Raw genomic sequence first — 23,673 nt, forward strand, 5'->3', positions numbered from 1 at the left:
AAAACTAGGGAACATGTCTATAGGCTCCTGTTTCTGGATTACCAAAGGTTTTTCTAGAATTTCGGCATTTAGGACGATGTAGGCATTAACAAATCATTTTTATGTTGGTTTTGCATCATAAAGGCTGTTCCTCATCTTTAAGACTTCAACTCAAATAGGAATAACTACTAAGGTATGCAAAAAACTCAAAGAAATACTTTACTGTGTTTAATTAGAGTTGACTCACATTGTGGTCCTACACTTGACATGAATATGCTCTTGGACTTGACACCCATTAAATGTTGAAATATTTTCTGCAGCCTGTGATCTCAGATATCCTTTTTCACTTTTTTAAGTTATGTAACTTTAATAGGCATCACAGGAACAAATTAATAGAGCTAGGAGTAAAATATTCTTAGAAAGTAAATAAAGACAATGTCTGTAAACATGTCTAGTAGATGGCAGGTTCTTAAGAACTAGATCATAAAGCATTATTCTTTTGAAGCAGAATAACTTCTGTGTGCATGTCATACTGCAGGAAGCCACAGACTACTGGTCAGAGCATCCATTTCCCTCTTTAACCTTTTGAAAGTCTATTTCAGCTTATATAATTACCTTTCTTATAGAAGTATCCACAATTTCTACCAGGATAAGTCATTTTACAAATGGAAAAAGAGAGACATGTTTAAAGAAGCACAGACTTTGCATCTGTAAAAAGGTAAGCTTTTGTAACTAATTTGAAATAGAGTGGCATCAACAAAAAAAAAAGAGCACCATTTTTTGTTTTACAGATCAGCAGAATTGTATAATGCTTTTAAGCTGTCCTAAAGTTAAGAACATACACAGAATCACATCAACCCCTCATGAGTATAAAAATACTCATCTCATGTTAGATGATTGCATCCCTGTAAGTTCATAACAAGAGTGGTTTGTTTCTTCCATAAGAGATGACAATGGCTGCTATGGACCACTATTTTCTTTTCCTATATAAGTAATACCCTAAACTATTAAATACTGTAGGTCAGAAGAACATGTTGCCTCTTTTTAAAAGGCAGATTAAACAACCTGAATTCATTGGAAGCACTCAGTAATCTCAGAGGGGGAAAAACAGATCTCAAAAATGAAAGAGGTTCACAAACTATCTTCATCAACTCAACATTCACACACCAGCCCCCCTCCCCCCCCCCCTTAATTTTTCAAAGCAGTGTTTAGCTTTTTAGCTTTTACAACTGTGTTAAAAAAAAAAGAACAGCCACAAAAATACTGTAGCAAAAAGGTCAGGAGAAAAAAGAAAAAATCAAAAAATGTCAAACATCTTTATTTTTGTTTGTTTGTTTTTAAAAAGCCATTTGCTGTTACAATATTCTAACCCTTTTTTCATTCTAGATTCAGTGCATTAAAAGGACTTGTATTTATGAGGAAAATAATCAAGGAAGCTGTAGTAAATATTCAAAGTTTATTTCAAGTTCATAATTTTTTTTTCTTTTCTCAAAACGACTGTAGGGGAGGGAGGCCAGAGGCACCTTGTAGTGGAAGGACAGTCTCTAACCTGGAGAAAGCAACCATGGACTCCACAGCTGTCTCTCAACTTGGGTTCCTAAAAATCTCACGCCCACAAATGCGGAAGGGTCACTCCTGTGTTCAGCCCCACCACACTGACTTTGGTAGCACAAAGGCAACCATAGCACACAGGTCTCAGCAGCACCAAATGACATCTGCCAGCAATTTAATCCAAACATAAATTTTAAAAGAGATTATTAAATATGACCATAAGGAAGACCTCAGGTTTGGTTACTATTCATGTTCTAGAACATACCCTGAATTAGGTAGATTTGCTAGCCATTTGCAGATTGCTAGATTTTAAAAATAGAAAACTAAACTTTAGGGCAGCTCAAAAATCATAAAAATCAATCCATGTCATGAGACCAGTTCCTTCTGAGCACAACAATGCCTTGTTAAAAATGGAGCACATGGAAATATATATTCTTTCCCATAAGGCAGCCATTCATTATCACACAGTGGTAGATCACAACACAGGAATTAAATGCCCAGTTAGTTTTAATTAGTTAATTAGTTAGTTTTAATTTGTTAGTTTTTTGAATACACAAGGCCTATCAACCCTCTGCATATCAATGTTGAGAGAAAGACTGTGAGAGAGACCATTTCACAAAACCTTCTGTAATATGGTAAAATGGCCAAATACTACATCTGAAATAGTATGTCAGATAGGCTCCAGCTGAAAAAAAGTTACTGCAGCTGGTGCCCAGTCATGTGATTTTCATGGATTCTATGGTTATAAAGGAAGAATTGTGCTGCACAAACACAGCTAAAATGCTGGCGTAGGAGTATTATTCACATGCTTTTGTGACTCGGCTTCAGCACCGGTAGATGGGAATCATTTCACTTGTCCAAGATGCTGCCCGCCCACAGCAGCCCAGCTGTTCCCCCACCTTCCCTCCCCACGCATGTGCGCACACTCGCACCCTCGTGGGCTGCTCGTTTTGGAGCCGCTGTGCTAAGTACAAAGGGCTACTAGAAACTAGGAGAATAGTGGGTGGTCTCTTTAGCTAAGCCATAAGCAATGCAAAATACAATCATATGAACCCAGAAATAAATACAAACTTTTTACAAGGTTTTATGGTCACAGCTAGAGTGTATAATTGCTACAGCTTATAATTGCCTCTCCCTTGAGAGATTAATACCACTTACAGAACCCAGGAAAGCCTATAGAGGTTCTTCTTTCCTATGCATGAGCTCCCTCTGTTATGAAACCCAGAGCTGTCAGACCCGGTGATAGCAGCGCGTGCACAACCTCAGCTCGGCTTCAGCAGCTGCAGAATCAGCGATTGCTGAAATCACTGCTTACACCACTATGGGCCAGGACGAGGACAACCCTCAGCATGTTAGACATTTAAAGGATTTTAACTACACCACACATACAGTCACACCTTTTAAAAGGTTTGAAAACACTGTACATTGATTAAAACATAAATTAACAGAAAATCAGAGCACTTCAGTAAAACAAATTTTAGTGTCTTCTATTCATGTACTGTATTCTGTAAAGGCACAAGAAAAGGAAAGCCCAATTTACAGCACTACTTACTATGTTTCAGCAGCATGCTGTCTTTGCCAAGGATAATACTGGAAATCTCTTTTGGGAAACCTCAGGGCACCACCTACCTCCAAAAAACCTGTAACTATCATTTCATGCAAACAAATCAACTGCCTCTGAACAAACTATAATATGCTAAACACTGAACAATTTCTTTAAGCTCACCTTAAAGTCCCAAAAAATTTCAGTCACAACATTAATTCAATCACGCACATTGAAGTATGTGGGGAGAAGGAGGGAAATAAGGGAAAAAGGCACTGCAGAAACTTGAAATCATCACAGCAGAACTTGCAGTTTGAGTCAGGAAAAGATCAGATCAGAGAAATTTGTGAAAAAGATTCATCAAAACCAAATCTTTTAGAGAAATAATTTAAGAAATACTATACTTACCCTACAGTGCAGTTCCTTTCATTCAGTTTGTTAATGTGAGAGAAAATACACTCCCCATCTTCCTTTAAATCCTCTGCTTGCCTCCTTACTTCAACTGATACTTCCTAAAAGAGGTTTATAGTACAAGTAAGAGACCAAGTCATCATGTTTCAGACTCCCAGAAAATCTATGATTATGGAACCTCTTATTTGTGGGTTTGCTCTGTTTGAATATATATGAAGTCAACAGCATAGCATGTTTTAAGTAGTACAGTGTGCTTTGTGACCTCCTGCACAGCACTCCCGACCTGGCTGTGCTTGTGTTGCTGCTCTGCTTTGCTGATCTACAGAAGAGCTTAACATTTATACAAACGTTTGCAACTTCCATTTGGCAAAAACAAATTTAAAAAAAAGGCACAGAAGATGCAAAAGAGTTGCTCATATTTTAGGAGATGAAAGTATGCACCAGGTTGTGAATCCCTGTGTGTGTACTTTAGTTTCTCAGTAAAACACCAGCAGTGCTGTTCACAAACGTTATTATCTCACTAACTTCAAACAACCCCACCCAAAGCATAACTTTGCATTACAAACACTGAACCTACTGGAAATTTAATTGAGCATTAGCACTGGAATTATCTGAATCATATATGCAAAACAACATCTTTATTTACTTCAGTCTGTTGTAAGCATCTTCAATGCACTTATCACCATATTTTCCAGGTGCCTAAACAGGTGTCTGCTTTTTGCCCCAGGAGGCCTATACTGAACTTAAAGGCACCAACTAATAAGCCAGAAATGCATAGAGAGAATAGATTATATGATTTTTTTTCTGCTGGGTAGGCAATTATTTAATAATTTAGTGAATTTAGTTTTCAAAATAACTTCCAGGTGAGTATTTTCAGTGCTTGGAATCTCTATCCTAGTAAATTATCTGCATAGTTAAGTATGCACATAGAGTTAAAAAATAACTTTTGCCAAACTTAAAGACAAAATCTTATGGAAAGACACTCCACAACTTTTATAGATCAACATTTTTGTTTCTTTTTGAGCTATTCTCATTCTACTCCACTTCTACACGCAGACACACAGGTGACCTGTGTATGCAATGTTTTTAACAAGAGGGGAAAAAATAAAGAAAAATAATATACAACTGCATTGCTTCAATTCTTTTCTTGCAGAATGTGAATTTCAACACAGGTTGAACACATGGTGACTCCTTACACATATCAGGAAATCTTGTAGTAGCTTGAACAACTTCTTTTAACAGAGAACTAAGGAGAATTGGTTTCTGTTTACTTCCAGTGCCACCTGCCAACCATTGCCTGGCCCTGCTCTGTTAAAAATTAACGTAATATTTACTTGCAAGTTGAACAGACATTTGGCATCTCTCTAAGGAATAAATGTATACATCTTAAATCAAGCAAATTGACATAAAACAAAACATTGAACAGCTTCATTGTTGCTGTGGCTTTAACATTAACAGGCATATTTGTAGTCTCTAAACTTTATTAGACAAAAGTTTTGTCCTATGTAGCTTTTGCATTAAGCAAGTTTAGAAGGGGAAATCCATGGAAATTATTAGATCATTAAAAAATTAGACAAAAGTATGTATTATTTACACTTGGAACACTTTTCTTCGTGGTTTCAGAGAATCCAAACAGAGAAAACAGCCACACCAACGAAAAAGTAAGTCTGGGTGAAAATTGCTTTGAAACTTCAAAATCTCTACTGCAAAAAAGAGGATATTAGCAAATCAATCATGTTTTTTTTCCATCTGACTACAACACACAAGGAATTACTTTGATCCAACTGCTCTTGTGCAGTACAAACTTTTACCTTCCTCATTTTACTTAAGAGAGCTACCTGTAACATTTACTCCTTTACTGACAAAAGGCAAACACCATATTACACAATGTTCCTAAACTGGAAATTTTCATAAAAATTCTCTTTTCCCCTCCACTCCTCTACTGTCCCCCACCACCTTGGGCAATTTAAAGGATGATGCAAAAGACACTTGTACCTGTTTGTAGAAATCAGTGGAAGGGGATGATCTAGACCTCTCATGGGTGTATTGGGATTTTCCATGCTGTTCATGGCCTGTATCAAGGATATTATCGGCTGAATGGTACCTTCCTGAGCCCCTTGGCTCTATTGGCTTCCGCTGCTCCTTCCACGATGCCTCATACTCTGCAAAGGTTCCCAGGCGCCGTGGCTGTGCAGATTTCCCAATCCTCTCAGCAGCCCTACTGCTGCTGCTATAGTGGACACTATCTTTTGAAGCAGGAGTAGTTTCAAGTCCAACAGAGGCTACCCGACCTCTTCTCTCATACCATAGCTCCTCTCCCTCTTGCGCTTTCCTATCTGGCCTCTCAAGCTGTCCCTCTCCTAAACCATGGGGACCTGGTTTCTGTGATGATTTTCTAAATGCAGGCTTACTTGTTTCTTCAAAAAATTTCCACCTGTCTGCAAATGAGCCCAGGGCTTCTTCTGATATATTTGGACGGCAATGAGCATGGCATTCATCCTCTGACATGCCCACCTCATTAATTTTCTCTGGTTCTGAGTATGACTTCAATTTTTGCTCTGTTGTGAACCTCTTCCTGGCTCCAATGCGAGAAACATGATGAGTGCCATTCCCTGTAGAGTTTGGTTTGGCTTGTGTAGCCTCAAGGAATCCAGAGACATCTTCAGAAACCAAAGCCAGTAATGAAGAGTTGTAACCACCAGTTTTCCGCTCAGGTGACCTCGGGAGATATTCAGCAGGGCTGGGCTCCAAGTCCCGACATTTGCTTCTGGCCTGGGCTTCCTTGAGGTGATCTTTGTAGGTGCTGGTAAAGTTTGTGTCTGGGGAGGTGGTGACATTCTCCGTTGCATCTGGTTTCCAGGTCTCACTGCACTCCTCTGTTTCAGATGACCCTACTAGTGTAGCAGTACTTCTACTTTTCTGCAGCTTTGCTCTTCTCATTTGGATCTCATTTCTGAGGGTTGTTGCAAAACGATCACTCCTTCGTGCCTGTTTAGACAGGTGAGTGTCAAATGAGGTCTGTCGTTCTGTTACCGCTTCTGGGTTGTTGTCAGACTGTTTTTTCCCTTCCTGAGCTAAAGAGTGCAACATTGGTGTCTTCTGAGGAGAAATCTTGCTACTCTCATCTTTCCCCCACCTAAAATCTTTCTGAGCACATCTGTTTTCAGTGGTAAGGACACAGACCTTTACATACTCCTGCTGACCGTGCCAAGTTTCACTTTCCTCAGAGCTGTTCTCACAGCTTTTCTTTTGTCCAGATTTTTCAGTATGATTAGGTTTTTCGGATTCTTCTACTACAACACACCTAGCATCTCCCTCTCTGTCTACTGGGTAATGACTACTGTTCTCACACCTTGTCAGTGAAGATTCAATAAATTGTTGAGGTAGATAGTATTTTGGGTTTGGGGCCATTGCAATAACTGCAGAATTTTCATCAGGTCCACGTGATGCATCAGTTCCCACTGCAGGTTTCCAGCTATCATCCTTGACTTGTAGTGGCTTTGAGTTTCCTGAAGCAGGCTGTTTTGCTGTCACACAATAGTATCGACTTTGTCCAGTGTTGTCCACCTTCTGTTCAGCAGCACTGTTCAAAGAGGAAGTGTTGAGCAGACTGACTTGGTTTGGACTGTAGCCATGAAAATCATCTGTAGCTAACTCCTGAATGCCACTGTAGGACAGGTAATGTTGCTGATCTTTAGGTGCAGCTAATATTCTTGCACTGTGATAAAAGGTGCTTTCATCACTGTACTGGTGCTGGTGGTGGTAAGTGTAAGCAGGCTGTGCAAACCTGATGTCCATGCTGGACAAGGATGGCTGCAGTTTGTTCACAGTTCCTGCATTACTACTGTATCTTTCACCAGCTGAAGAAAAAGTGTGTTCTGCACTGAGATCGAATTTATAATTTGAGCTGCTGATCCTCCTGTCACATGCTCTGGAGGGCCGCCGCTGCTGCTCTGCAGTTTCCAAACTCCAGTCACTCCTGGGCTGAGATCTGTTCAGGGCTGTAAAGTGCTGTGTGTTGGCACCCTCGGAGTACACAGGGCCATGGGCTTTCTCATGGCCCTTGATGGCAGCAAAGCTGTCACTACGAAGAGGGGGAGGTGGTGGGGGAGGAGATGAAGACTTCTTCTTATCAGGAACATACCAGACAGGTCCAAAACTGGATCTTCCCGAGCTAGTGAGCTTGCCATCTGGGTGTTCCTCTGATCTAAGACTTTTGCTGTTCTCATATTGGATGGGAGCTGGCAAATACCCAGGTTTGTCTTCTGTTCCACTGCTGTCATTCAGAAACTGGCCAGACTTGCTTCCATGCTTAGCTGTCTCCCAGGGGCCCACTTTGTAAAGCATGTTCTCTGTCGAAGAAGTGTCTGCATTGGACAGAGTGTAGTCAGGGGTGCTAGAACTTGTTGAGAAAGACCCATAGGCTGAATCCCGCTTACTTTGAATCCCTAGATGATCAATGCTACTATTAGATCTTGCAGAAGAAAGTCTTCCATACTGGGCTACTTGGGGAGTGTGGTCCCAGCTGTCCATACTTCCCAAGGAGCTGAATTGATCAGAAGTGCGATATAGACTTGAATGATCCCATGAGTTTGACAGGTCATGAGAAGAACAACTACTGAAGGAAACAAAAAAAAAGTGTCAGAATAAATATCAAAAATGTCACAAAATGCCACAACGTTATTATAACCACACATTTTAATAATATTGGTTAAGATACAACTGCACAGCAATTGAAGACAAACAATCTAACAAAACTGAAAGTCTGAACGTGAAGTCAGAGCTCCAGACTCTATACTCCACCACTGATTCTAAGCTTGAAACCTTAGTAACTAACTACGCTTCCCTGTATAAGTTTGCCAGTAAGTAATATGCATTTATTTCCTTGAAGGGTCCCTTCTCCCCCTGCAAATGGTTGATTTTGCTGACTTTGCTTTTAGAAAAATTTTGAGCTCCATTAGCTCCCTCTTTCCCAGGACGAGCACCAACTTATTTTTCAGCTTATTTTCCAGGCACCCAGATTCTTCCAGCTATTAAACTCAAGTACTTCTCTCTTCATCTCTGAAATATGACTCCAAACTTCTTCAGCCCATGATGTTATTCCTTTGTCAATAAGATATGCCCAAAAAGTTATATCCACATCTGTCTATTCATTTGATGTTTTAACTTTTAAGCAGAGACACACTATTTGCATTTGTCTCAAATACCACCTGCACATGCACCTTAGCAGCGTGGTTTCAAACAGCTCTCAGGCTGACACTCTTACAACATTCAATTCCACCCAGTTCCACAACATTGGCAGGAAAACTTCAGGAGGAGATGCCAAAGCAAAATAAGCTCTGCATGGCCAGACAAACTTCTCACTTAAAGAATCCTTACTGCCACCAGTTTCTCTCTACCACTCTTTCCTCTGTAAAAACATTGTCTTTGACACTGTACTTTCTTCAGGTCTTTTGCCAAGGACACTATTCCAAAATGCTTCTGTTACTTTCCTACCCCATGAGTTTTGTTTAATTTTCTTTCATTTCTTTCCTCTCTCACACTACCCACCTCCTGTCAATCCAACGCATTGATGCTGAGATGACAGTCTTTCCAATTATTCTCATCACATCTCCCTGTTTGAACTTCACTGGCAGCTTCTCCTGCTTTTATATACCAAATTCAAATTCCTGCCTTTGAATGCAAAGCCCCTTAGTAGACATCCCAGAATTGCCCTTCCCTGTAGCTATAGTTATATGAAGCATCTATCAAATCTTGTGCTGTAAAGAGACCTGTGAAAGCTAGCAATGAAATTAGATTAGTCCACATAAAAAATACAAAGAATTATATAGGTCTTTTCTTCTGTCAAAAATATTGTAAAGGTCAACTCAACAGTTCTTTGGAATTCAATACTAATAGAATTGCTTTTTTCCCCCCTCTACTGCTACAGCCTTTTAAACTTCTTTTCTTATACAACATGGTCAAAAGCAATTTATATGAAGAAAGAGAAGATATGCTTTATGTTTATGTTCTAAAAGCATTTTATTAACAAAATACACTAGCAATGGCCTCATCTTGTGGGGTTCTATATTCTTTCATTTGTTTATTTTCAGCATTTAAAACATCTTGCTAAATCCTTATAAAGGTCTTAATTGTCATCTTAGGCTGATACTGTGTTTCATGTAAAAAGTATCTTGGTCATTACTAGGATTTTTTTGTCAAAGAATAATGTAAGCCAGATATTACTAAGAATTGCTGATATTCCCACTCCCTTGAGCACTAAGGAGATCATAGAACCCTTAAGGTTGGAAAAGACTTATAAGTCCATAAAATCCAAACAGATACTTGGAATTAATTAAAAGAAAGATGCCACTTGTGGAAGAAAGCCTCAATTTGCAAGTCTCATGTAAATCTGCTGGTATCAAATGTGAAGCAGAGATCACCAGCATAGGAGGTCAAAGTCCTGCTAGAAAATGCCTAATGGAAACCCAGCAGAAGCAGCAAACACTTTAAAGAAGGACAGGAAGGTTTCTAATGGCATGTTACTGCAAAGCATGGCCTCCTGTGGTCCTAAACTGCAGGGCAATCCTCCTGTGAACTCTGACATGGAAGAGAGTCCAAAAGCCAGTTCTCTGCCTGAACCTGGCATCCCATGATAGTCTTCTCTCAATGGCTGTTCTGGAGTAGATTCATAAAAGCACCTACACTGATGGTCAGTCTGGTAGGTGAATTCCAGGAATAATCTACAAACACCATCCCTTGGCCACATTGGCTAGTAAACACCCTTCCCAATCCAGGGATATGTGCTTCTGCTCCTGACCCTTACAGAAATTATCTCATCTCAACAACTGCATGGGATTACAGATCAGATGTACGTGACCCTAACTGCCCCAAAACCACAGTTTAGGTAGGCTTCTCAAAGCACACTTGTCCCACAGCCACACCTGTAATACCAGAATGAAGCAGAAGAGGTGTTTGGGTTCATCTGCACAACCAGGGGCATAGAGAAAACCCCAAAGGTTCCTCTGTTATATTGTACTGCAAGAAAATGCAGGGTTTAAACTTTCTGAAACTTAAGATAATTCACTTACAATCCTACCAGAAAAGTGCACTCAGCCTCGGTTTAGGATGGGCCAGGAAAAAAGTCTGCACATGTTGTTAAGGTGCAACTTCTGTCAAAAAGACAGAAGACTAACAGGGAAATGAAGACACCGAAAGCTTTACAAGTTCTAGCTTTTTAGCCTAGCATGAGAGGCATCTAGACCTAGCCTACTGCTCCCAAGATAACTTACAATTTTTGCATTGAAGTCACATGATAAAAAAAAGTACATATAGTGCTGGATGTGGAGGGCTGGGTTCCAGGATCACCCTCTCTCCTATATACTGGTACAGCCTCTTCTAGTCTGTCTTCCACTAGCTTCATCCACCTTCTCAAATGTTCAAATTCATCAGGCCAGGAAAAAGAAAGCCCCAGAAAAACTAACCAATGAAAAAATCCTAAAGCAAATCAAACTGCCCCATACCTTAACATAGCAGTAGATAGTATGGGCAGTCTTCAGGAGGCTGTTTTGGCTAGCTGTGCCCCACTCCACCAACACAAAAAAAGTGTTGTCTCCCCCTCCTCCAATGAACTCTTCATGTTTAACAAGTGATTTAGTGAATTTTCACGGAGAGAATGCAGGTAGGCACATTCAGAAGAGATAGAGGCTTTGAGTACCAGTCTCAGATGCTCAGCCCAAGGAAGGGCATGAAATTCCAGAAATAACCCAGGAATGGGATGCTTGGGCTAGAAACATGCCCTCCTGGGCTATTTCCATTATCTCCTTGCATACTGCTGCTTTCAGCTACTGATTGCTGTGCTTTCCCAGCAGCTGAGCTTTTTGTGATAAGTATTTGCAAAGTGGGGAATCTCTGAGGCTGCTCACTTTTTTTTGCAGATCAGCAAGCCCAAAGAACCCCACTCTGCATCTGAGATCCCCAAAATGTCAACATCCTTGGGCTGCCACTATGAGAATGCTGGGCCTTCTCCAGCAGTGACATGGTAAAAGCAGCTCTGCCACTGAAAGTCTTGGACGGCAAACACCAGAGCTGAAAAATGTCCCAAACACATCACCTTTTAAGTGAACAGCACAGGCAGCCAAGGGGTTCAGTGTAGCAGTGACCTGGGAACTGTGGTATTAGACTGTGCTAAGGCCACTAAATCATGTGAAAAACAATATTGTTTTTATTAATATTAGTGTCTGCCAGCAGTTGCGGCTATTTCTGATACATGAGGGGAGAGAATTGCTCTATCCCCCTCTTCCTTTACACCCACAATTGCCTGACCAAACATCATTTCAAACTGGCATTGAACCATTTTTTTTCTCTTTTTTAAGTATTGGGACACACCCAGCTCCTATCAAAACACAGCTTGAGACACATCTTGTAGTATTTTATTCTCACAAGTTACTAGGACAACCACCAGGAAGAGCAGGAAGTATACAATGATTTACAGCTTAGTGTAGAAGACTCATTAATAATAGAAATATTCTATACCTATAGCATTGCAATGAGGAATTCTATAGAAGATTTTAGAAATTTCTGAATTTTGTGTCTATGTACAAGGACTTCTACCATCTTAAAATCTATAAATCTAAATCATCCCATCTACATGATATTTAAATACAAACTTTAAATCACTGTAAAATAGCAGAAATTGTAATCAAAAGTTATTAAAATATCTACTAATAAAGTATTACAAGAAACATTTTTAAAAAGCCCTTTCTACCTAATGTCAACTTTAAATGTGTATCTAATTGTAAAAATCAGATGAAAAATAAAATAAAATACTGAAGTACTAATGTTCTTTTGTTTTGACTAGTACAAAACACTAATCTCAAAAAGTAATGATTCAGCAGAGAATGTACAACAGTAGGTACAGAAAACCGAAGTCTACTTCCCAAGCCAGGACTGCATACCAGACTCATTTTCTTTAATGCTCAGTGTAACTATGGCCTAATGGGAACTGAGAAGGAAAATAACAAAAGACAAAAAAAATAACATGCCCCCGCCCCCCCAAGAACCAATAAAATATTTCATTAAAATATCTGATAAAGAATGTCACTTAGGAGCAGGAAATAAATAAGAACCTGTAACCAGACACAAATAGGCGTTACCTAAAGGTTTAGAGTTTCACAGCTAAAACTGCCTGGGTGTCATCCTTTCTCCATTAGTGCTGAATGCGCCCTGACAAATATTAAGGTGCTTTAAACATCGACTGAAAATCATCGGTCTTATTACCTCTAGATAAGCAAGATCACATGTAGGGGAGGATTCCAGAAAGACAGTTTAACTAATTAAACCAGCAATACCTTAAAAGACAACAGAAAAGCATTCTGCACCCTCTCTTTAGAAAAAGCTTTTTTAATTGTATGAAACAGTATTTTTAATTTCTTCTCCCCTTCCTATTTCACTTTATCAATATTAATTTTGATTACTTTGCCTTAGGATTTTACCAGTGGACATTGAAAGGAAATGCAGAGCAAGAAGCATAACCCTGTGACTGCCTTTAAAGCTAGTTTCTTACCTTTCAATCACATGCACATATCACTAACTGTTTCAGAAATCCACTTATCCATACGTCAAATTCCCCCAACTCCCCCTTCATGCACTGCAAGGACAGGCAACTCTAAAGAAGTATAAAACCACGATTCTGCATTGCTTGTTTTTTTAAAAAAAAAAAACCCTCAACAACACGACCTCCATTTCCATTGCTTCGCTGTTAAGGGCCGAGTGTGTGTAACTTAAGCAGAGACTCACCTTGCATGATAGCTGGAGTGCCAGGAGGCGCAGGCATTAGACGAGGGAAGGTGTGACGTGGCTGCCTCAGGTTGACTTTCGGTAAATTTGGTTGCGTGCCAGGAGTGCGGCCTGCAGGCTAGGTCATTCCTTCTGAAAACAACAGAGGCAGAGATTGCTACTTTAATGCAAACAGTTCAATAAAGTGATATGCAGTAAAAAATCTACCAGGGCAGCAGTAAAATGTTTCACAGATACGACAGAGGCATTATGACTTTAAATGACAGCAAAACTTTCTACACGCATGCTGGTTTTGAAAAGACATCACCATTTCTTTAAAATGCAGTGAAATGCCATTTTTTTTTTTTTAAATGGATGGTGAGATGTGTATTTTTACAAGAAATAGAGACTGATAAATTTTAACGTGCCTGACACATATCCAGAGCTTTAACAGTTAAAGCTAATTCTGAGACCTAAAACTTTGTTGTCTCTTAGACAACAGTAGGGTTTTGGTAAGATTTTACTGTAGGTAGATGCATATGGGAGGAGCTAGGAAGAAACAAGTTAATGACAGGAAGGATTAAAGCCATGTACTTTGTTTCATAGAAGTTAGTGATACAAGCAGTCATATTAACTCCAGGGAAGTTCTGCTTCAGCTCTTGAAATAGCTCTTGGCATCCCAGATCTTCAGGGAGGTTTTGTTTGTTTTGATGTTTTCTGCGTTTGTTTTCAAAGAATACATCTCAAAAACAGTTCAGCAAATCATTTAAGTCCCCAAATATCTACTATATATCACCTCCAAATGTTTCTGGTCATGTAACAGAAGAGATCCCTTCTAAGGAGTACAACAGTAAGTTGTTGTCAGAGCTTTGCACCTTAAAAACTGCTTTGCAAAATTGCTCCATACTCCTCTACCCCCTTCCTTCTACTTAGGAATTAGTAACTACAGCTTGCACTGCCTTCCAAGGACTTGCTGTTATGCTACACCTCTCAGCACTCATGAAGTAAGCGCATTCTTTTTTCCCTAAGATTAAATAAACCTTCTGGGTGGAATCCAGCTACTTCTGTTTCAGTGAGCAGATGCCAAGTACAGGCCATTTGTCTAGACCCTATTAGTCACTTGGGAATGAAGCAGAATCTTCTTTGAAAGTAATTCATCCCACCCTTCTCCTTGGCTCATCTTGGGGGAAGTGCAATTTAAAATTTAGATGCAGTATGAGGTTTGACAGATCTAATCTTTCAAAGTCTGAGTCTGAAATAAAGGCTTACAGGACTGTAGTTCTTATGACTTCTTAATGCACTTATGTATTTAAGAAATCTGAGTTACAGAAGTAATTTGGTACACTAAAAAAGTGTTCCACGTTTTCAATTTGAATCTTAAAGGTACTTCTACAATTTTTACTCATTCCCCCTTTTAATAAATTTGTCTGTTATCAGGCAGCCACTGCATTAAGAGACCAAAACTAAAGCCAGTATCTTCAAAACAGGTCAGCTCTGACTATGTGGGTTTTCACAGTACATTCAGGAGGATCTGAAGAAATCAGTGATGAATTTCCTTTCCAAACTCTGCATGCAGGATAAAAAAAGGAGAATAACAATTCTACAGGGAAACTGTAATTTCACTATGAAGTACAACATCATTACTAGCACTAAAAAAAGAAGTAATTGTTTCCATAAATAAAAGCCTACTCTTCTCAGCATGACAAAAGAGAAAACAGTTAAGCAAAGCATCTGTAGTTGCGCATTCTTGGTAAGACATGACATTCAAAGAGTGGAGAAGCCCCAGTACTCTTAGTGCAAACAAGTGCAAAAGATTCTGCTCAGCCATGTGATGATGGGCTCCAGAGTCTTTGCTTGCTCCAAGCCTGTGTGCAAGTATGGAAAAAACTATGATTCCACTGTTCAGCTGCACAGAACATCACATGTCCTTTTCCCCTCCACTGCTCGCCTTTAACAGTACGGATACCAACTCAGCAAACCACAAATATCTGTTAAGGTAAATTCAATAGACCTCCTAGACATCAATTTAGCTGAAAAGGTTTATCTTTTATGAGACAATTACTTTTCTATGATGTACCACACTAAGGAAACACAAGACTAGGAAACTAGCACAATACAAGCAGCGTTTGGAGCATAAGGAAAAGAAGGTTGGGAAGAGGGCTTCTGCAACAGTTTGGGCTTGACAAATGGGAGGAGGAATCCAATCACTGGGAAGAAATAGAAGGGATGCAAACAAAGTCAGTACTGTACCTCATGGAACTTGTCAAGATCTTGATAAGATAATTCCTCGCTACATGAATGTCCTTTTCAGAAGGCATTTTCTGTGCTACAATATCCACCACCACTTTCATCTTCCTGAGCAGCCAAGCAAGGGGAGGAAGACACTGGACTGAGTTGTGGCATAAGGCAAGTCAAGTGGACAAGAATTTCCAAATTCTGTTCAATTTTCTGTATTTGTAGACACAGTATTTTTAAGAGTTTTTTGTTGTTGTTGTTGCTTTTTCTTTGTTGTTGTTTTTGGGGTTTTTTTTGATATAATAGTCTAAACAGTCTAAAAATACTGGTGGGATACTTAGAAGGTGGAATCACATAGACACCCGCTTTTGTTGGGAAGTTCACAACATGACTAAAAATTAATTCACTGTACATAGTCAACAGTACTTTCTGATAGCAACTGAAATTAAATGGTGAGAACCCATCCTGCATTTCAAGGAACCTTTTTTCCTAAAAAGTAGACTGCAACATAAATATTGAATCCAAAACTCAGCAAATGGATAGAAGGACTAGAAAGAAAATATTAAAACATTCAAAACTGGAATATTTTGCAGGCAACTAAAGAAGCTGGAAGCTGAACTTTTACATTCTAATGTAATACCTCTCTATTACTTCTGAGTGACAGAATGAGATCATCTGAACCTACACTTCAGAAAACCTCCAGCATTAATGGAAGCATTGTTAAAAGCTTTTCACTGAAAGTGTCTTTCTACCAGTGTTTTTACAGAAGCTGCTGGAAGGAAAATATTTGTAAGTATAGAATATACGTTACAAAGGAAAAAAGATGAAAGGCCAGCAGATATAACAACAGAAGCATGTACTTCCCCAGCACCACCTTCTCCAACAGAAATTGTATCATTCTCATCTACCAAATAGCACCTCTGCTGTAACCCTGCCATACATTCTTTTGCATTTGGAGTAACCAAAGCAGAAAGGTGACAGGCAGTTCCAGGGGCCTACATCCAGGTGCAAACCAATTGCTAGAATTTATTTCACAGAACCATAAAATAGTTTGGGTTGGAAGATCAGTCAGTTAAAGATCGCTCAGTTAAAACTCCCCTGCTGTGGGCAGGGGCACCTTCCACTAGAGCAGGCTGCTCACAGCCTTCATCCAGGCTGGCCTTGAACGCTCCCAAGGATGGGGTAGCCATAACTTCTCTGGCAACATGTTCCAGTGCCTCCCCACCCTCACAGTAAAACATTTCCTCCTAATATCTAATTTGTCCGTTAATGTTTCATTCCAGCCCCCTGCTGAACGAGCAAAGGCCTGACTGCTGGCACACACCTCAAGCCTGAGGCTGCACACCTTTCCCTGCCAGCAGCAGCAGCCACACAGGACAGAGGCTGGACGTGCCGTTGTTCTGAAGCCAAGCCGGCTGTTTATCACATCCCAAAGGAGCTCTTCCCTTCTTTCTCGGCCTCAGTTTCCCTGCCGCGCGCGCGCCCCCCGCCGGGCCCGGGGAGCAGCGGCTCCGGACGAGCTGCAGCTGCCTGCTACTGCTGCTGCCGCTGCTGCTGCCCCTGCCCTTTCTGCTGCCGCTGCTCCTGCCCCTGCTGCTGCCCCTTCTGCTGCTACTGCTGCTCCTGTCCCTTCTGCTGCTGCCGCTGCTCCTGCCCCTGCTGCCGCTGCTGCTGCCCCTGCCCTTTCTGCTGCTGCTGCTCCTGCTGCCTCCGGGAGCGCACCTCACCCCCGCCGAGCCCTCCACAGCCGGCAGAGCCGCACACCCTGCTGTCACCACACGGTAGTGGCTTTCCTCCTGGCGGCTGCAGAATTGCCCTCCACATCGGCAGTGATCATTGACAGCCAGGGCTTCCCACAGCACATCTAACCCGAAGGGAGCGTTGGAGGCCAGTCCTTGCAAATGCAGTGTCTCCCACTGCTCATCTTTATCTGCTGCGACAGGAAATAAATCATGGAATCAATCAAATGGTTCGGGCTGGAAGAGACAAAGATCATCTTGTTCCAACCCTTCTAATGAAGGCAGGGACACCTTCTACTAGACCAGACCATTGCTCAGAACCCCATCCGACCTGGTTTGAATGTTTTCAGGATATGGGCCATCCACAGCTTCTCTGGGCAACCTGTTCCAGTGCCTCACCACCCTCAGAGCAAAGAATTTTTTCCTAACATCTAATCTAGACCTACTCTCTTTCAATTTGAAACCATTCCCCCTTGTCCTATCACTACATGCCATTGAAAATAGTCTCTCTCCAACTTCTTGTAGGCTCCCTTTGGGTCTTGGAAGACTGCTATTAGGTCACCCCAAAGCCTTCTTATCCAGGCGGAAAATTCCCAATTCTCTTGGCATTTTCACATAGCTAAGAGTTGCTGCTCCAACCCTCTAATCATCTTGGTGGCCTCCTCTGGACTAACTCCAATAGGTCGATGGTCCTTCCCGTACTGGGGATGCCAGAGCTGGACACAGTACTCAAAGTGGAGATCTCACCCTAATAAAACATGGGTCTAGACAAGAAATCCCAATTTTTCAGAAGGATGGACAAGGCAGTGGCTTCAGTAAGAACTGAGCTGAGTCTACAACAGAAAAAAAATCCCAAACAAAGCATCTATTCTTTTTAACCCTTACTGTTACACATTGTCAGCCCTAAATCTCTGAGTGAAAACTGTTGTAGTGATATTAAAAATTCCTTAAAAACATATATTCCCTTTTCAGTCACTAGTTTCTACAGAAAGCTGTAAACCATGTTTCAAGGTACAAACACAAGAATTTGGGAACCAGTAAACGTAGTGATGCTGAAGAGCAGCTGTCAAAATAACACTTCTCCCTCCATTCACCACAATGCAACTCAGCTTTTCAGCAGTGCAGAAAAGCCTTTCTGTGTTGTTAAAAACTTTGTTTTTAAAATAGTCCACCAAGCTTACTTTTTCAAAGTTGCAGCAGGAGCTCCAAACTACTTGAAGTCATTTTAAACCTTGTCTAGAACAGAAATTTGGCCTAATCTCAGTGTAATTGGCTACAAGACATGCCAAAGATGCAAGGCTAAGGAAATGCAGAAAGGCTGCAGCCTGAGATAAAATGGAAACCTCCACATACTTAAAGGTCAAGTGCACAATTCACTGGCATTCTCAAACAAGCAGCATGCTCGAGCACTGCACATACTGTGAGGTACAGCTCACAAAGTGCCCTTAGATTGTTTCAAAACCAAATAAACCAAACCATGCTGCACTTGTTTGTCCTAAAGAAACAGACAACCAGTTAAAAACACTGCTGCCCCATGCCAGCCATGCAAATTGGCTAGGAGTGTTTCAGTTTATGGAATGCCCTCAGCAAGTCACTCACACATTATTTTTTTTTACTCCACGTAGACAAAATATCAATAATTTCTAGTGACAGTGCAGGTGCCTTTGTTTGTTTGCTTATAAGTCCCAGCTTTATAGTTCTCAGCTTTCTCACTCACCCCTTACAATAATAGTAGACTAGACATACCAATACTTCATTAACAAATTTTTTTTAGTAAATCTGTATATGCTGGGGGAACAAGTCTTCCCAATTCATGGGAAGTTTTGCAGTTCATCAATCTTGTGTTCAGTAAATTAAAACACACTAGAAGACCAACATATAATGTAATTAACTGGCTATGTAAAAAGCCACTTTAAAGGAATTGCTAAATCATTTATTCAATGTATTAAAAACATTTTTAGGATTTTGTTAGTCTTCTGAATCCTTGGCAGGAAAAAAAGGAGGCTGAAAACCACCATGAGTCTGCAGTTACCCACAGGGGCCTCAAATAAAAAGCAATTGACAATGTAACTGTTTTTCATTCCAGAAGCTGTTATATGTATTTGTCACTGCAGATTTGAAGAACTTATCCAACTCCCTAACGTGGGAGCTCATGATTAGAATGGGTTAATTTTTCTAAAATAACTATTTTTTTTCTGAGTACTTAATTTGATCTTTCTTCTTACCCTCCCCCTTTAAAACAGGCAAACATTCCTTTCTATAGAATACCAAAGGAGTCATCATCCTATAGAAAGATATTCTGTATTATCTATCTCAGACAACAATATTCATAGAATTCAAATTACTTCATGATACATTAGTCACCACTGGTAGATCTATCTGTCAGGGAAATATGGAAATTACCTAAATTTGGCAAAAAGCTATTGCCCAGCAGCAAAACTCTATAAGGAATGTGAATGGTTTCTTGTGTCATTCTCAGCAATTTAATACATGCAAGAGTTGCCCTAATTTGGGCTAAACCAGTTGTTATCAATTCCCTAAAAAAGTTTTTTATTAAGTCCAATACGATTCCCTGCTCCTTTCCCCTCGCATTTTCAGTGTTGTCCAGTCTCCTGACAAAGGCATATCTATATCTTTGGATGTAACAGCAAACCAAGGGAGGACAAAGCATCCAAAACTTGGGGTGGAACATTTTTTATGAACAGTCTCCTGCTTTATTTTTTCATTTATTTAAAAAATAAAGGAAGGAGGATGGTATGTGTCTATGAAAGAATATGAAAAGGAAGAAAAACACAGAAACCCCCCCAAAAATTTCCATGCAGAAATTGTATATTAAAGGATTTCCCAAATTAAAAAAACTTCCAGAATATATTTTGAAGTAAACCTTCCCTGTCACTCATATACAATAGAGATTATATATACACACACACATATCTATCTATATAGATATATGCATATATATATATATATATATATATATATGCAAAGTGAGTTTTTAGGCTTTTCTAGTTGCAAAATATGCCCACAATTTCTCTGACCAGACTGCTGGTTTTGCACTCCAACCACTGCTTTTTTAGTCTTCTGAATACACTGAAGCACTGCTAAAACCTGTCCCACAAATCAGTTATGAATTCACCTCTCTGCTGCTTTCTAGATCACAGCCTCAGACACTCCTTTTTCCTCTCCTCTCCTCTCCCTCCCCCTTCCCTTCCCTTTCCTCGTGCCTTTCCCTCAGATTCAGTCTTAGATGCCCCAAGTTCCTACTGTCCTGGGGCTAGACAGAAGCAACTTAAATGCTTTTTCTAAAGTACCCTCTGTGCCAGTATTCAGACTGTCCATCCAGGAGAGCCTTAAACATCCTTTCAAGTAAGGACAGAAGATGCAGTAACTGCATTAGCCCCTCCAAAATCCAAAAAAAAAAAGGGCCTTCCCCAGATGAGGCAGAAACATCAGGATGTGAAGTTTTAACTGTCGAGATATTATACCCTCACTTTATATTAGGAGATTAAACTTGAGATGTGTAAAATGTCTTTTCATGGTGAGCAATAAACCCAAAAACCAATGGAAAATATCATTATGGCAAGTACTTTAGGGCCATGCCTTTTACCTTTGCAGATCTGGAGTGAGCTTTACAAAAACAACACACACCATCTTCTCCTTTCTTTCAGGGTCACTCCCTGAATATAAAAAATGCCTGAATGGAAGTCTGTTTCAGATGAAGCTAAATCCTGTCTGGATTTATATCTGGCTTGTTCACAAAAGGAATGGTTAAATCAGATGCACTGCAGGAACATTTAATGAAATATTTAATTAAGTAAATATTGAAAACAATACTGCTGATCACCATTAGGAACAATATAGTTATTTTCATCCAAAAAACCCCATTGGAATAAGAAGTAGAACCAACTCAGACCCACATAAAGTCTTTTTGCTTATGAATTTAAGAGCATGCACTTGTTAAGTACTCTAGTATTGCTTCTCAGCCTATTCTCACAACACTTGGAATTCTCAAATAATCTTCCAAATAAATACTGGTCACACCAGACAGCATCCAGGACCCATTTACTCTGGCTTAGCCATAACTGAGACAAAAGATGAGTGCAACACTGTAAAAAATTACAGTACTTTCCACATTAATAAAGGAGTAAGTTTTTCATATAGATATTTTCCCTTGAGGCATCTTGGTCTCAGAAGGACAATATAGATTTGAAAGGAAAAACTACTCCACAAAAAGAACCCAAACAAAACCAAACCAAACCAATAAGAGAGAAAAAGAAAACCTCCTCTTCTGAGGAGCCCCTACTGGATTACATATACAAGCCCATGTAAAAAATTATACTTCTTCCACTGAATTGAGGGAGCTAAGAAACTGTAAATCACTCTGTGATATATGGCACAGTTTGTAAAAAGGATTTTTATTGTAATAAAAACTATTTTCAGATTGAAACAGACATTAGAGTTTTGACACATCACATAGCTGGTAATTTGGGCAGAAAATCTCAACTGCCTTAACGTGTAGGAAGCCCAAGGCACAAGGTGGTTACAGTTGCACAATCATCCAAGGTAACCTCTCCCTCCTTACCTCCCGGGGCAGCTCAAGTTTCAGGTGAAGCTAATTGTTAGTTCCAAATTAAATCCTGTTCTTAATATCCAGCTGATGACTGCAGCCATGACAACATTATAACACGCAGCAGTATAATTTGAAACTTAGGGATCCATCTATCATTTCTCCATTGGCAAAGGGCAGATATTTTCCTGCAACTTCTTAGAGCATGACCTACTCTCCTCCTATGCCTCTACTAATTCAGGCCAAATACGTTTTGTGTAGACTCTTAATGCAAGTAGAGGGAATCTGCATGGGTACGTAAAATGTTGTCCCAGAGCTCCTACCACCCTGAGGGTAGGAGCGTGACCCTGAGAAATGCAAGCCACCACCCTCCATCCCTAGGGGGAAGATGGTGACTGCAGTAAGGCAAGTGCAAGAAGCTGGACCCTCTGCTGAGTCTGGTTCTGTGTCCTGCTTCATCTTCTGAAATTTCATTCTCCGAGAATCAGAGTGGTTTCCCTTGATTTGGATACACTGGGAAAAAGTACAAACCCTTATTTTGAGTAGATAGATGGCAGCCCTAGAACACAGTCACTTGGAGCTAGAACTTTAATAATGACCAGACAGCTCTCATTTCTGGCATTCCTGGAGCAGCACTGATTTTGCTTGGGGAACTAGGTTTCTAGGCTTATTTCACAGAAACTGAATGTGCCAATATGTGCACCCAATTTAACATCATTAGATTTGAAAGCTGGGTTCAGTCACTTCACAGCAAAATAAAAGCTATTCTCCAAGCAAAATTGAAAACAGAATCACGTCACAGCAATAACAACACAAATCTTCAACAGATCATTTTTCTTCAAGCCCAGCTCACACCACCCCTTGAGATCTCAATCTTTAGTCACCCTAATTATCACCAAGAGTAAGTTTTACAAGAGAGTAACTCTGGCAAAAATAGGATAATAAATGTCCATAGGTTGAAATGCGTGCTTGGATACATGGAAATAAAATCAGAAACTATCTAAATTTTCCAAGTCCAGATCAGTTACAACTGATGATAAAATAAAGGAAAAAATGTTCTTGTTAATATTCCTAAATACTTACTCCTACTGCCAAAGTTTGTTTATTAAAAAGCTGCAGGAAGTATCAGCATCCTTCTGCAATGATCAAGTACTTTAATAACTGAATTCATCCATGCATTCTTCCTGCATAAACTAAGGTATCTATCTATGGACAATCTCACAAGAGATCACACAGATACTATGATTACATTCACATGCAAATTGTGCCTACATCACTATTATTAAACTTGGAGCAGTGAATACAGCTCTGACAGTGAGTACTCAGATGTTTGCATTATATGTGCTACATTTCATTTTCTTCAGATGGGAAACAAAGTTAGGTTTTAACACTTCTTCTAGGGCTGTACAGAGCTCTGCACAGGGATGTCTAAATAACCCCAAGGAACAGAAATATCTTCATATAGAAGAAAATCACTGAGACACACTAAATACCATATGTGAGCTTCAAGTGACTAATGGAAGTCTAATATTTTATAGCTTTACTCAAAGTTCAGTGTAGTCACCAGAAATGTGTGATGTGTTTCATGCGTCAGTGCTCTGTTACATATTACTATGTGTTACTGTAAAGCAACACTAAAGTACAGCTGTTGATCCCAAGTCTTCTGGAATCCTTCCCCACAAATACAGATCCTACCTGACCAGCCCTCTAGTGTGAGAAGGTCCATTAGCCTCACTAGATTAAGGATTTCTCTAATGGAGCTGGCTGGCCTGTCTGGTCACCACTAAGAAGGTAGAAACACATCCTGAGCCTGTGCTGCTCCAGCACTCCACCTTCATAGCATATGTTCTTGAAAAGCAGGAAGCAGTGACTGCCTGGCAGTGAAAAAAAAA

The 23,673-nt window shown here is 40.0% G+C and overlaps 1 protein-coding gene across 4 annotated transcripts in view; it reads right to left on the reverse strand.

The window, feature by feature from the left end:
• Positions 1–23,673, reverse strand: part of SHROOM2 (shroom family member 2) — a 117,357-nt gene that overhangs the window by 31,564 nt on the left and 62,120 nt on the right. For 2 of the 4 annotated variants that reach the window (XM_014252073.2, XM_088051576.1), the window contains 3 exons: positions 13,262–13,393; positions 5,480–8,102; positions 3,482–3,585 (listed from right to left, as the gene is read on the reverse strand). In XM_014252073.2, the coding sequence (XP_014107548.2) occupies positions 3,482–3,585; positions 5,480–8,102; positions 13,262–13,393 (2,859 nt within the window). Of the gene's footprint in view, positions 1–3,481; positions 3,586–5,479; positions 8,103–13,261; positions 13,394–15,490; positions 15,596–23,673 lie in introns of all 4 variants that reach the window. The other 2 variants (XM_088051577.1, XM_088051575.1) reach the window with 2 other exon arrangements.

The sequence above is a fragment of the Pseudopodoces humilis genome, chromosome 2 (genome assembly GCF_049639895.1).
Source record: "Pseudopodoces humilis isolate 2021_Gansu_Grassland_sample_001 chromosome 2, ASM4963989v1, whole genome shotgun sequence".
Lineage (NCBI taxonomy): Eukaryota > Metazoa > Chordata > Aves > Passeriformes > Paridae > Pseudopodoces > Pseudopodoces humilis.